The following is a 15,186-nucleotide window of genomic DNA, read 5'->3' on the forward strand; positions in this document are numbered from 1 at the left end:
GGATGGGGGAGAGAATCAGAAGTGTAAAAGTGAGAAAACTCATGGGTTGAGATAGACAGTTTAATAAGCAAAGCAAAAGCTGCGCACGCAAGCAAAGAAAAACAAGGAATTCATTCACTCCTTCCCATCGGCAGGCAGGTGTTCAGCCATCTCCAGGAAAGCAGGGCTCCATCACGCGTAACGGTTACTTGGGAAGACAAACACCATCACTCAGAACATCCCCCCCTTCCTCCTTCTTCTGCCAGCTTTATATGCTGAGCATGACGTCACATGGTGTGGAATGTCCCTTTGGTCAGTTGGGGTCAGCTGTCCCGGCTGTGCCCCCTCCCACCTTCTTGTGCACCCCCAGCCTACTCGCTGGTGGGGTGGGGTGAGAAGCAGAAAAGGCCTTGACTCTGTGTGAGCACTGCTCAGCAGTAACGAAAACATCCCTGTGTTATCAACGCTGTTTCCAGCACAAATCCAAACCATAGCCCCATAGTAGCTACTGTGAAGAAAATTAACTCTACCCCAGCCAAAACCAGCACACTGGAAGAGACAATGAATAGCTGAAAACAAAATAATATTAATAACTCTCTAGTACAAAACTACAGGCTTATTTTGTTACTGAAGTTATTAATAGGTAACTCTGAGAATTCCTACGATTTACTGACTGAAATGTCAAAACTGACTGTATACAGGTTTTTAGAAAAGCCAAAGATAGTAAAAGTTGAGTGCTATAGCATAAGGAGAGTGTTTTCATTTGATGGAATTAAATTTTGTAGTTTAGAGATCTCATCATTGTATGTCACAGTGTTAAAATATATCCAGATTAGGTCAGTGCCTGTTTTTTGCAGCTAAATACCCCACATGAGCTGATTCCAGCTGCTGAACGTGAATTCCTGTGAATATTGGGCACTTGAGAATGAGGTTTCTTGAGTTACTGTGAAGAGAGTTGTTGGGGCCCTGAAAGGCACAGCTGCTGCTCACCAAAGGTGTCCTTTCCTTTTGGTAACTCCTTGCAGTTATGAGTTCATAACCTGAAGAGGTCTTTTCAGTAGTTTCAGTGTTACTGTGTGCTTTAAAAATCAAATGCAGTTGGCTTATTTCTTTTGAGTTCATTTGCTGCCACACTGTAAAACATCCATTTAATTTTACATGTGTTTAGTCTAACAATTCTGTGAAGAATTTTGAGGAATGCCCTCAACTGAGGCTTGTCAGTAAATGCCTAATTTCTTACACTTGGTGACTTTCCCAAGTTTCCCAAGCATGTCCCAGTTTCATTCCTGTATCGGGATAACTTTGTTCTGATACAGCCCTCAGGAAGGAGGCAGCCATCAAAATCCTTATCACTGGACTCAATAAATGTAGGACAGTCTCCTTTAACAAGAAACAAATTTAAACCATCCCTTCTGTGGTAGGTGTGAGCAGACTTCTCCTGTACCCTCACGTGATGTCTGTGCACGCTCCAGTAATCAAGAACTGAAACCATCAGCAGGCTGCATGATGTAGTCCCTTGGGCTGCTGGGCTTCTGTGAGGAGTCCAGTCTTGCATTCAAGTGTTTGCAGTCACATTTCTCTTATCTCCACTTGAACTTCTGTTCTGCTTTCTGAACAGCAGTTGAGGCTTGGGTTTGAATAACTTTTTGCCAGCAAAGTAATACCACTTTTGGGTGATTGTTACTATCTAGATTTTCCAAGCAGAAATTCCTTGCAAGATGAAGAAAAGCAAACAAAAGAAAAGTGTCTTTATCTGTGCATAGTATACAAACACTTTAGGAAAAGGAGGAGAAATGAGTATTGATGCATCTGTTTTCTCTCTTTACTATAGGCGTGCAGGATCCTCAGCATGAGAAGATAATTACTGTGACTACTAATGGAAGTATTCACAGCCCCAAGTTTCCACACACATACCCACGCAATACTGTACTAGTGTGGAGATTAGTAGCAGTAGACGAAAATGTATGGATACAGCTTACTTTTGATGAAAGATTTGGGCTTGAGGACCCAGAAGATGACATTTGCAAGTAAGTTACTTTTCCTTTAACTTACAAAAATTTGAAGGCAGGTGTGGGGGATGGAACAAAAGTGTTGCTCAAGTTTTGCAAAGATGTTAACACCTGCATGTCAATATATTTATAAAATGAATCTTTTAAAGTATTAGTTTATGATTTGCTCTTGCAGTGCTAGGGAAGGTTTTCACGCTTGAAAGCTTTGGGGTCCCCCTATTTTCCTTCTACATTCAGTATCTGGGCCACAGATACATGATACAAAAATGTGAAATATTTAATCTCTCTCTCAAATAAAAGTTGTGACATCTGGGAAAATATTATTGACAGAATGCTAGAGGAATGAATGTCTAATTTTTACAGAGAAAATTTGGGTAAGCAAGTTTCCTGAAGTGAAATTCAGGTCACGACACAAAGTACAACATCCCTCTTAAAAAACAAAAAAACAAAAAACAAACAAAAAACCCAAACAAACAAACAAACAAAAAAACCCCCAAAACCCCAAACCAACCACAAACACCCTACTGCACAATATTTTAATGGCCTTTAATGGTCACGTTCTGAGTTTTCTATGAAAAACAGCACTTACAGTATTGCATTAATTGACATTCCTCAATGGTATTGTTTTTTTCCCAACTTCAGTATTTTGCCTGCTCAATCACTGGCACAGGTTTCTGTAGGACCTGTGGAATATGTATTTCCTTGCTGTGATTTGCAGCCGAAGTCTCTGCAGCTTGGGAGAGACACAACCGTGACATAACAGGCATCAGGACAGATGTAGTTCTGAACCAAGCCATCTGATTGATCATGTTTTAGATATTTTGTGAGGCAGTAGGGGCTGACATTATATGTGTTTCCTGTGGGTGGGTGAAAGGGGAGAGTTCCTAAACTCTTGTATCCTGTATCTGTCTGTCATCATAGCAACACATTGTAAAAAACCCCAATGTGTGAATAGTGGTACGTTGTCTGAACCCTTTTCAGTAAATTAGGTAACAGATAAAATATGTCATTTGAATGGCATATCCTCCTTTGATGTCTTCCTGGAGAGGTACTTCACACAAGGTTTTTCTTTCAAAGTAGTTTTTTTGTTTTGTTTTTCCTGTTTGGGGTTTTATTCTTGAGTACATTGTATACACATTTGATTTGATTCTTGCTTTCAGTTTTTCTAATTAACTGATATTTGTTTGGTTTTATATCTTGAATCGACTTTTGATAACAAATTTGGATTTCTTAAAGGTTACTTTTACACTTATCCTTAATTTGGGAGCTGAGATTCGTAACAGATGGACAGATATCTTTCTTTCATAATTCTGAAGGGAGTAATCGTCAAGGCCATGTCAAATATAATTAAAATACTAAGTACTATAAACATATGTTTGCTCAGATGAGTGCACTCCCTTTGCACAATAATTATTTTCTTTAAATGAAAACTTAGCTTGCTTTTTCTTTTCCTTGCATATGGCAGAGTGAAGTGGCAAGTGAAAGAAAATCCAGGTAGGGTGACTCATTCGTCCACTTGCAAAGAAAAAAGTAAGATAAGTTAAAATATTTTTAATATTATAACTAGAATAGTATTTTAATGGGAGTACATTTATTTTAAGTAAACAGTGTGCTGAATACAAAAGTACTGGTCAAATAAAGAAACAGTAATAAGTTGCTGATAATCTTCACTCAGTGGTAATCTTATCATGCTCGTATTTGTGCAGGGCTACCAGGAAGTTGTATGAATGCAATTCCTGATATGTGCACTTCTGAGGACACATTGGGCTTTTTGGCTTGGAAGATACGACCCTCTGAAAAAGAGTGTTACATTGTTGTTTTTAACGAAAAGAAAAAACATAACTAGGGTTCCTATGAAATTTAAATTGAGTAACAAACTCGGTAAAGAAAGAGGAAGTGTACCTTGTTTGATGTGAAGGGAGTATAAATAATTGACAAGTTGAGGAAATAGCTAAAACACAGAGAGTTTAACTATGTAAAACAATTCTACACAGGCCAAGTAAGTTACCAATTATCAGAGTAATATCCCTTTATAAGTAATGTCTTGCATTTCTTATCTTTTATAGTTCCTAATAAAATTATTTAATCTTTTTTCAGTACCTTCTGTAGAAAAGCTAAGGGTTTTTATTGACTGCATCCCATACTATTTATTACTCCACTGTGTTTCTGCCATCTTGAAACACACAAATCAGTATTGTTGCTGTAGAGTACTCAACAGTTTCTCCAAAGGCAAGTTTATATGACAAAGGACAGAATAAAATATGACATGAAATTTAATGTATTATAACTCTATACCTTACAGTGACCTGATCCTTTAGTTCTGACCCATGACTGAAACTAGGTAAAAACTGTAGCCTGGTAATGTTAGACTTTCTACGCAACAGTGTACAGTTTGTACCAGGATATCTTTCTCCCCCTTCTGTAGTGTATGAGGGGACCTCACGAGTTACTTGCGGTGGTCATTGTCACAGTTTCAGTTCCTCTACCTGCTTCTTAAGCTGCACATTCTGTGTAATGCCAGAGCTTTCTCCATCATCGCTGTAGGCTGTAACACCCTGTAGTGTCAGCTCACTGGGCTGATGAGAGAATATGCTGGATTATATTAGTTTAAGATAATTAGCAGCTTTTAAATCTCATAGTAATTCAAATATTGCTCACACATAGGAAAAAAATAAAACCATATCCAGCTGTATAAGACTTTTTTGCTTAACATAGTTCTATAACAGGAAAACAACGGTAGTGCTGAATAAGAAATGTCCTAGATGTATCCTGAAGCTATGGCAAGTTTTTGCCTGTATCTGGCTGACCTGACCTCTACACTTGGATTTCTCCAAAGTCAGTTCTGACATTTCAAGTTATTCTGTCTTTTCATCTAGAACAAATGTCACATTTTACAGATACATTGAAGGTACCAGTCTAGTCTCCACTTTACTTTCCTGAATCTGAATCAGAGTGATCCTGCATGGTTGGTTTTTTTTTTTTCCCCCCACTCTGTTTTTACTTGCAATTCAACTTACAGTATTTACTAAGGTAGAACATTTGTATTACAGCAAATTCTATGTTTTTGACCAGCCATCCTGATCCAGCCTCACCTGGAACAGCATTAACATGCGTAGTCCTAATTGCTGTGCTAATTCTCACCACTCTTAAGCATGATTGCTGTGTTCTGTATGTTTTGGAAACAAAGTTTAAATTATAGGGTTTTTAGAATAAACTTCTGATATTTTGCCTATATTTCTCCAGGTGATCTTTGTCCTGGTTTTACAATTGTGATGTACTTGAAATTTCTGCAGTTCATCTGTGCATTGCTTAAAATACAGCTAATTTTTTTTTTTTTTTTTTTTTTTTTTTACACAATAGTTCTACTTCATCTGCACTGCATCCTTTCTATGGACAAAATGTTAAGAATCCCACCATGTCCTTTCCAAAGTGAACACAAACTCCAGTTTACATGGAAACTAGATCTATGCATGTATCTCAGAAGAGATTTAGGTTATTTGGTTGATAATATGGATATATAATTCCCTGCAATATTGCAGGAATTTCAGCCTTACATACTTTGTTTGATTTCAGTTGTGACTTGCAAAAGAAAAAGGTTATGAACAAAAAAATCCCCCAGCAAACCAAACAAACAAAAAAGGAGAAGGATGCAATCTCCTGGCTGTTTTGTGCAGTACTGTTCAGATGTCAGAACTGGCAGTGAATTTTCCTTACATAAGGGAATTTCTAGCTAACAGAGACATAGTGGATTTACATTCTGTATGTCCACCCTTTCTGATGATGCTTTTCTTCTGCTGATATGATAGCTGATATGAAAGGTCATTATTTTCTTGATGCTAGCCCCTCAACGCTGTTCTAATCATGAGGCCATTAGACTTCTGTGCCTTGATAGCTCCTATCATCATGGAGATGCCATAACTCCTTGTCCAGGAGGGACTGATTTTTGCTCAATTTTTGCTTGTTGTCCAAAATTGTTGCTTTCTATCTCTGAGAACATGCAGTGATAAAAGCTTTGGGATAAACTCCTCTGTGACAGGAAGACACAGATTTAGCTTTCTTCCAGGAAGAACATAGATGCTACAGTTGCCTTTAACAGGCAGTCTGATGTTGTGAGTAGGTTGTGCACTGGAGCATTACAACACAAGGATGCAATAGGAAAAGAAAAAAAAAAAAATCTTTCTTACGTTAGTAATGTGTGACTTGCTCTCTCCCTGTGCACAGAATGGCTCTAGTTGTTCATCTTAGTGGTGGTTGCAGCTGTTCTTTCTAATCATCACATGATTACAGTCTGTTTGACTTTCATTATATATAATAAAACACAGAAATGTGTCACAAACCCAAAGAGCAATTACTGTAGATAAGATGATAAGGATAAAATACATCAGTAAAAGAATGTGGAACCAACCGATAGTTGAATAATAGATGGCATTTGACCATCATCTTCATTTTAGGATAGTGATACTCATTTCCAACTTTCTTCAGTCCTCTAATAATTGAAAGTATGAACTATAGTCTGTTTTGTGTGTGGATTTTTTTGCGGGCCGGGAGTCTTTTAGCAGCTGCATATGTGAATCTGTTCATATAGTTATGTAAGTGAAGCATTTACCTATAATGTTTTGAAAGAATTCCCAAAGCTTGTCTAGTTAATATGTGCAATATGTAGAACTTTTGCCTGAAGAAAATTAGTTAAGCTGTAGGCAGCTGTCAGTGCTAACATGGGGTAAAATCTATGTGAGTAGTACTGTGATTTTTTTTTTTTTCTTCTTCCCCTCTTCACATCAAATTAAATACTTAACTCTTAGTACTGGGAATGTTCTTCCTCTGAAGGTTCTTAGGATGATGCTTTAAGATACAGAGCCACATGCATTAAATTCACTACCTGCCTTTTCCCTGACGTTTCTGTAAGCTACTTCACTTCAGATCTGTTGTGACTGAACTGTGCGCAAGCTATTCCCTTCCATTCAGAGAACATCAAGGTTCTGTGGTAGAAACCATAATCCAACCAGCTTCATCAGTCATATGTGTTCCTAATGAATGTATTGCTAAGAAATTGTTGACAAGAGTTAAAAAATTAGAAGATTCGGCTCAGTCTGACAAGACTGAAACAAGTGTATCAAGAAGAAACATACAGACACTGTCTTTAGTCAGTGGAAAATATTTGCTTAGCTGTCTTTTTTTGACGTAAATTGTGTTAAATGCATACTATGCAGTGATAAATTATGGTAAACACAATAAAAAGGTTAAACATTTTGTTATGTAATTTTCTAAAGAGACTTTTCTGTGTAACATAAGACACAATGAGTAACTTACACCACATGCAGCTTCCTTTCTTGTAATTACTACAGATCTGTACATCTAGCATGTGGAGCAAAATATGGATGCATAACTGCAACTCCTAAGTGCTTCAGTAAAAAAGAGGACAGATATTTCGCTTTTGTTTGGCCCCTTGTCATGGAAGCACCTTACGGCATCGACAGAGTGCATGCATTAAAGAAGAATTTCAGCATCTTTTTCTTCTAGAAAGATGAAATTCCACCCCCCTACCCTCACCCCTACCACCTCCCCCGGGGTGTGTGTATGTGTGTCAAGTTGTTTCTTTTGCCTTGAGTGCATTGTAGAGGCAATATCGATGTATGTGCAAAGAACATACTAATATCAAGCCTAGATTCAGAAAAAAATAACTCTTCACATAAAGTAAGCATTAATTCTGGGGCTTTTGAGCGCAGTGAGTTCCTTATCAAGGTCTAGTTCCCAAGAAAATTGTTTTCTGGACTACTGATGAGCTGTCCTTACTGTCAGACAGTCTTAAATGCTTCTGGTTGACTGTGATTACAGAGGGTGAAGTTATCTCTCGGGTAAGTGCAAAGTTCAAGTTGGCTTTGAATAACTGGACAAAGCCCTTTAAGTGAACTTTGTATTTAAAGAGGAACTGGTGCAGACAATGTTCATGGTGACTCATGTCGCTAAGCAGCTGGGCTGCTGGGATTTGTGCTTCTTTTTCTCTTTTTTTTTTTTTTTGTCCCGTCCCGTCCATCTGTCCCCGTCCCCCCCCCCCCCCCCCCCCCCCCGAAGATGCAGGGGTTGCTGCTGCCACCTCTATTTAAACATTCAGAAAACAGTGAGGAGTCCCCCAAAATTTCTAAGGCTTCAAATTGGAAAAAAACAGTCAGCACCAAAACCCAGAGACTCTGAGAACAGAGATGAATGTTACAGTGAAGACCAGTCCTTAAAGCTCTTTTCTTACAGCTGTTGCCTTAGAAGTTCAGTGTGTTCAATTTTAGCCAGCCGTTCTTTATGAGATGCTACACATATAGGTGGGCTGGGCTCTGTTTAGGTGACTCTACATATCAGTGATATCTAAGTGATATATAAGTATCAGTGATACTTAAAATGTCTCTTTCATCATTGGCTATAACTTCTTCAGCAAAAGTGAAGTCATACTGAAGTTAAAACTTATTATAGCTCTGTTCTGCGAGTCAGATCCATTTGGATAGCATTGATTCCATTAATATATGGAATTATAAAAAGCATATGAACTCTCATTCCTCAAACACAATTTCTTTTTTACCTTCCCCACCACCACCACAATAATTACTTGTTAATCATTTTTATTCAAAGTCTGAAAGGGGGTCATATAATTAAAATGGTTGGGATGAGTTCTAACATTCAAGTGCCTTAGATTAATTGAAATACTGATAGGAAAGAATTATTATGAAATAGCTGATTTAAGCTGCAGTCCTTGGTAGCAACATTGATGTTTTAGCAGTGGCAGGAAGGTGGCATTTTAGGAGCAGTGTGTAGAAAATGCCATAAAACTTGTGTTAAGGCAGCTGGTGGAGTAATTTCTTCTGGTGTTTGTGGGGTTGGTTTTTTTTTTGCTTTTGATTTTTAGTTGCTCAATCCATTTGCAAGACAACTGAATAGTGATACCAGTTCAAGAGAGGTTTAAATGCTGAATGGATTTAAATGAAGGATGAGAGTGGGGGATGGGGATAAAAGATTTTAAGAAGTTAGATTAGTTTAGGACCAGAGTCCTTTGGTTGTCTAAAAATTGTTCTTTTACATATAAAGAAAAAAGATTAATACTACAAAGGTTATTTCTTACATGCAAGTTCAGTTGTAACAATATTATTTCAATTTAATGAATGTAGAAGAGTTCAACAAACTCATATGTCCTGCTTTCCTGTTTTGAAGAAAAAACTAGTGTGTTCTGCATCAAAAGTAACTGGATCTGTTTCTTTTCTATTCTGATTTCATTGAACAAAAGTGTGGTTCCTTGTATTTTATTTTTTTTATTTTATTTTTTTTAAGAAAGCGCTTTCTTTTGGATTTTCCATGATTCCAGAAAAAAATGACTTTTTGATTACCAAATGATTCAAACACTAACTCATCTTTCAGCTGGTCCCATTCTACTGGTTTAGCTGCTGTTCATAGTTCACACTGTGGCAGAGGTGTGTACTGTATCCAGACATATACACATTTCTTTGGGTTCTCTTCTGCTTATTAAAAGTTGCTTAATGCCATTCTCATGATAACAGTTTTGTAAATGTGACAGAGCAGATATTTCAGGCAGTAAAAGAAGACAAAAAATTAGAAAACCAAAACGCAGTACAGTTATAACTGAGACTACTCTGTAACACACGTTTCTTAAACTTCAAAAAGAGTAAACTCGGTTCTGCAGAAAGGGTTTATAGCTGCAAACTTGTACTCTCTAAGCAAACCAGAGTGCAACATGAGAAAGGGAAAGAGGAGATGCTTCTCTGAGCAGAACTGGAGGACAGTATAGCCTACATGATGTGACCAGAAGGACGTGTTGCACAAACTTAGGAGCTATCACTGCATTTTTTCTCACCCACTTTTCCCTCCTTTACAGTAAATCCGGCATTCATTTTTAGTATCCACTGTTGCTAGAGGACACTATAATGGATACTATTTCGCGAGTAACTTAAAATCTATTTTCACAGCCCAGATGAGTGTTAGGAGAGTGATTGCTGATGAGTGGGCAGTTGACATAATCCCTTACTCCTTTTTCACACCGGAGACTACACTCATTGACTTAAAAAATATTTTAGGCTCCTTAAAATTCCTTCCTGGTCCTCTCAATCTCAAGCAAGCTGTTTGAATAAAGTAAACTATGTCCACAGTATCAAAATATTTTTGTAAACGGTCCTAATCCTAATTTATTGCTTCTAAAATTGTTTCATGTTACCGTAGTTGGCTGTGTTTCTAATGGTGTAGACTGAAGTTATTTTCTTTGAAAATGAGTGTGGCACTGCTGGGTCTTGCTTCTGTCTAGGGTACTCTGGGAACAGTTGTTATTGATGGAGTTCCCCTGCTCCTGCCCCACCACTTATTAAAAGATAGGAGTAAATGTGTATTATAAGTGGGCACAAAAACATGCGTGAGCCATCACCACCTGAGCTCAGGGATGTAGACAGACCCTGTAACCACCTGCGGTTTCTGGTGCGGCTCTCTTAAGTCCTGATTTCAAGAGAAATGCAAGCTGCAAAGGCAGGCCCAGCAGCATAATCTAAAGTTACCCTGTGTAGTGTCTATATATTCCAGTTTATACATAGCATGCACTCTCTCCCTGATGTTTTCTGGTTACTGAAAGTCTAAGTACAGTTAAGCCCATAGGCTCACCGTCAGGCTTATAAGCAGCTTTCTCCTGTTTAATCAGCAGGAATAACAGTCATACCAGCTGTCCTATTCCTAGACAGACAGATGTGTTTCTTCACCTGTTAGCAGCTTTTCTTTTTCCTCTTCCTTTCCTCTCTTCCTCTCACTAGATGCTGTCCTCGCTTCTTTATGTGTATCATCAACATTTTAACAAAGTATGTTGCTCACATGAAATTGTCATTAGATAGCATTACCAGCAAATATTGTCAGTCAGACAAATCAGTGACAGTCCTGTCTTGCACTTGATGCTGCTCCATCAGGATAAAGTAGAAGTGAAATGTAATGCAATTTACATTAATCTGTTCTCATCTGATCATCAGGATATCTGAGAAGATGCATGTGCGTGAGAAATTGCAAAAGGGAAGATTGCTTATTATAAAAAAGGTTAGATGGTCATGTGGGATTGCCCATGTTTTACAAGGTAAAATAAATAGATCTTTTCCTTTTCTGACAGTAACATGAGAACGGGGAGACCAGTAAACTAGCAGCAATTATTAAGAAGTACTGTTTCAGACTAGCCTTTGATTCATATGCTGTGGCTGGATTAAAAATACGTCTGTATGGTTTTATGACCATTAACTTATAGCTAGGTAAACTGAAGTGAGAGGAAACTCCTTATACTCTTTAGGTGAAAACTGATCTCCTGCTAGGGTTGGGAACACGTTTTTTCTGCCTCATGCAGTTATGCGACTGCTCAGTTACATTATAGGGATTTTTCACTTTCTGTTCAAGTAGCAATTACTAGCCTGTCCTGAAGCAGGATATTGGACTTCATGACAAATGGTCTGTCCTGGATTGGTAAATCCTGTGTGCAGTGTAGCAGCCAAGAAACCATATGTTATTGTATTGCTGAACTAAAGAAATGAGTGTTTTAATTTAAATAAACATAGATAGAGCCCCAATCTCCATTGAGGTAGGCAGGAAGGAGGGAAAAGGAAGAGGGGACACCTGACCAGGCGTGTAATGCTGCTGTATCATCAAAGGGTGCTTGAGGGGAAGGGGTGCTGCCTGCACTGCCCTGGGTGAATCTTCACATGCTAAAAATGCCCTTTAGGATTTTTTTGTTGTTCTTTTCTAAAATATGCTTTTGAATATTGCTAGGAAATTGCTTAGCCAGTAGTTTTCACATCGTTGACTGAAGCCATAGCTACATTCCAGGATATAAGGATTGTGCATAGAGAAAAAAATTACCATTTGGGATACTAGAATAAATATTTAAAATGCTGCTTGAAAAACAGTGGTAAAAACATGATTATGGATTGCAGAAGCTGAAACAGAAACACTAACCACTGTGAACAGTGTGAGTTGAAGTAGAAATTTTGTAGTAGATTAGAAAGAATGCTTTACAACCTTGGCTGTTGATGTGAACACTGAGGTCCCCTAATGTTTTTGGTTTTGTACAAAATATTGATCTGTCCAGTAGGAACATGTGATTTATGATGATCACTGTAATTCCCAAGGTAAAATATACCAGAGTTTACAGAGAAGTACTGGGAAAAAGTTGGTAAGGCATTTCATTCTCCAAAATCTGGAGAGTGTAGTACTGTATGGCGTAGGATACATACTGAGCTGGTATGCTGTCCGGGGGCAATGGGCTGCCTCTTTATGAAAGGAAATGTGCTTTGGAGGCTATAGTGTCCAGTGCAGTAGGACCCTGAATGCTGATGGCCATTTCCATATGGTGTTGTACCATAAGTACATAAAAATAATACATTGTACGTGTGTTCCTTTTGGAGGGGCGGGGGGGCGAAGAATAGGAGTACTAGTGTGTGGCACAATAAGAACACTCTGTCTTATTACCCTTTTTGTTAAATGCATTATTATTTCAATTCATAACTTGTGCAGGATACTAAAGAAATCTGTGGCCCACACATGAAGTCAGTAGCAGAAAACAGACAGATTGGAGGTGAAACAGTATAAGAAAATGTTTCATGTAGATGTTATCCATTTTCTAGTCCTTGAAAACTAACCTTTCCAAGTGACTTTTTAGTTTTGTGGAAAATCTTTTTTACTCACTGTATTTTACATGGCTGCAGGAGAATCTGTAGTCAAATAGGAAAAAGGTAAGTGTAGCATAGTAACCCTGAGCAACGGAAACTCATGGAGACTTGCTCCCCATGGAACTTCTTCCTTTGGATTTTAAGATGAAGGCCAAGGTAAGTAAATGGACTGGGGCATCATTTGCAAGCTGGTTCACATCTGTTAGTATGTTTTTTCCAAGCTCTCCAATTTTCTCAAATTCATCTTTGTCTTTGATATATAGTAATAGTACTGTTGATATGAAGTTTCATGTACTTTTTTTGGTTTGTATCTCTGTTCTACTCATAACATGCCATTTTTAGACCAAACTTAATCCTTATTTAAAAAGAGCTAAACACATTTCTTATCCCGACTGGCGTTGGCAATACCTGCCGTTCTTTGATACAAAGAAGATAAGTATAGGTAGCTTCTAAGAAATTTGGCAATTGGCCTTTTAAAAGGAGGAGTTTGGGAAACCATCTTCTTTCCTTCTTACCTCCACTTTTGAACTGCAGGATTATAGTGTCTCTTTCTATAAGATTCTTATTCAAGTGCTTGAAATAATGTATCAATAGAAATTATACTAGTATAAATTAGTTCGTAGCACAGGCTATCTAGGACTGAATTCTGTGGTTGCTCTATTCCTGAAAATATTTATTTACATGCTTTATCTGTATCAGTAGTTTAGCGTATGCTTAAATAATTACAGCATTGCTGTCTGAATATAGAATTGTTTTGTTTTAGAGCCTGAAGTATATTTACCAATATATCTAGTTTACAATTTCTAATTCTTGTGGAAAAGTTAATGCCCCTTCCTCCCCACAAGGCAGAAGTTACCTTCAGAGACTACAGGATATTCATGACCTTAAGATGGAGATTCTTAAATACTTACCAGTGCACCTAGATACCAGTCATGATGATTTATTTCCTAGAGGTGTTTGTGTGCCAATATACTAGTCATCAGGGAAAAGATATGTTTTCAGCAATACTCAGATTGTCAATTGGCACTGAAATAAGCTTTTGATACAAAAGAGGGTTTTGGGGAGGAGGGGGAAGAAATGCATTTCTTCGGAGTTGTTTTTGCATTAAGTGCTTTCACTCTAGTTCACCAGGCGACAAAAGCTGCTACACAAAATGTACATGTCTCAGCTTCACATGGTGCCTCAAATTTTCAGCAGATCCACAGGAAATGGAAATATGTTTTCTGGTAGACTGGAGAGTGGTAACACAACCGTTAATTTCTCCAAATCAAGCAACGAGAGCATCCTTTTCATGAAAAGTGTTCAAATGTTTGAAGAGTAGAATTTGAGGGTTTGAACTCTGTCTTGTTTTTCCCTTTCACTTGCAGTGTTGTATATTTATGATCAAAGTGGCTGACAGTGAATGAAGGGGAAGAAAATTGAAATCTAAGGATTAAACTTTTTTTTAATGTATCCTAAATAACAAGGTAGAAATACAGAGAGAGTTGTGTGGTTGTGTTAGAAGCCTCAGGCTGTTACTAATCAGTATGAGGAAAGATTAAATAGAGAGAACCATGGCAACCATCTAACATTTGTGAATGAATCTGTGTTTCCATAAGGCAGTTCTTAATGTACAGTACTGCATATTCTAAAATAGATGTATTCAAAGTAGGTTGGCACAGAAACTGCAATCCATATTTGGTGAACGGCAGTTAGAAATGTTCTCTGTTTATACCTTTAGTATCTTTATTTCATGGAAAATGTAGACATGGCAGAATACTTCGGGGTTTTATGCTCATTTGCAGTACTGGCTGGAAGTGATGTCTATTGCTGGAAGTGATGTTTGTGTATAATTAAACATCATTTTCTGAGTACAAAATATTGACCTCATCAGTTATTTATTTGGATTATATCTGGGTATGCTGTTTCTTTCCAGTGACTATTAAAACACAGTTATGTGTAGGATCAGCAGATACAGGTACTACTATGGAAATTTATTTTGTGTCAGATCATTACTGTTCCATCATCTTTTCTCTTTTTTTTTTTTTTTATGTTAAAACATCAAGCATGACAGACATTGTAGAACATAACTCTTTTTTTTTTTTTTTTTTAATTGTTGGATAATCTGTAATGATATCCAAAGGAGTTTCCTCTTATAGTGGAAGACACTGCCAAGTCCTCCTAAAGAGGATGAATGCTAGGGGTGAATTGCCCATGCTGTGAGCCTCAGGAACTGAAATCAAATGATCCTGGGTAACTTTTTTCAGAACTTCCTTTTAGAAAGACAAAATCCAGGGCAAATATTTTAAATATTTAAAATTTTATATCAGGTAGTCTTCTAAAAACAGTTTTATTCCAGCATTCCGTCTGTACTGTCACTCAAAGTAGCCCCAGTCAAATGTTTCTGATAATGTTGAGCAGAATCATTTTTATTGAACTTTTACCCTGCATGGAGTATTTGCTGGTGCTGCCACAGTGTCACCATTTCAGCCAAGGTGCCTTCTCCCTTCCCTTCATCCAGGAAATTTGCTTTCTGTATC

General features: G+C 37.6%; 1 protein-coding gene across 1 annotated transcript in view; it reads left to right on the forward strand.

Annotated features, from left to right (window-relative positions):
- The window catches only part of PDGFC (platelet derived growth factor C), a 138,043-nt gene that overhangs the window by 80,838 nt on the left and 42,019 nt on the right, over positions 1 to 15,186 (forward strand). The window contains exon 2 of the mRNA XM_076336634.1: positions 1,811 to 2,006. Coding sequence (XP_076192749.1) covers positions 1,811 to 2,006 — 196 coding nt within the window. The remainder of the gene's footprint in view (positions 1 to 1,810; positions 2,007 to 15,186) is intronic.

The sequence above is a fragment of the Aptenodytes patagonicus genome, chromosome 4, assembly GCF_965638725.1.
Source record: "Aptenodytes patagonicus chromosome 4, bAptPat1.pri.cur, whole genome shotgun sequence".
In the NCBI taxonomy this organism is placed as follows: domain Eukaryota; kingdom Metazoa; phylum Chordata; class Aves; order Sphenisciformes; family Spheniscidae; genus Aptenodytes; species Aptenodytes patagonicus.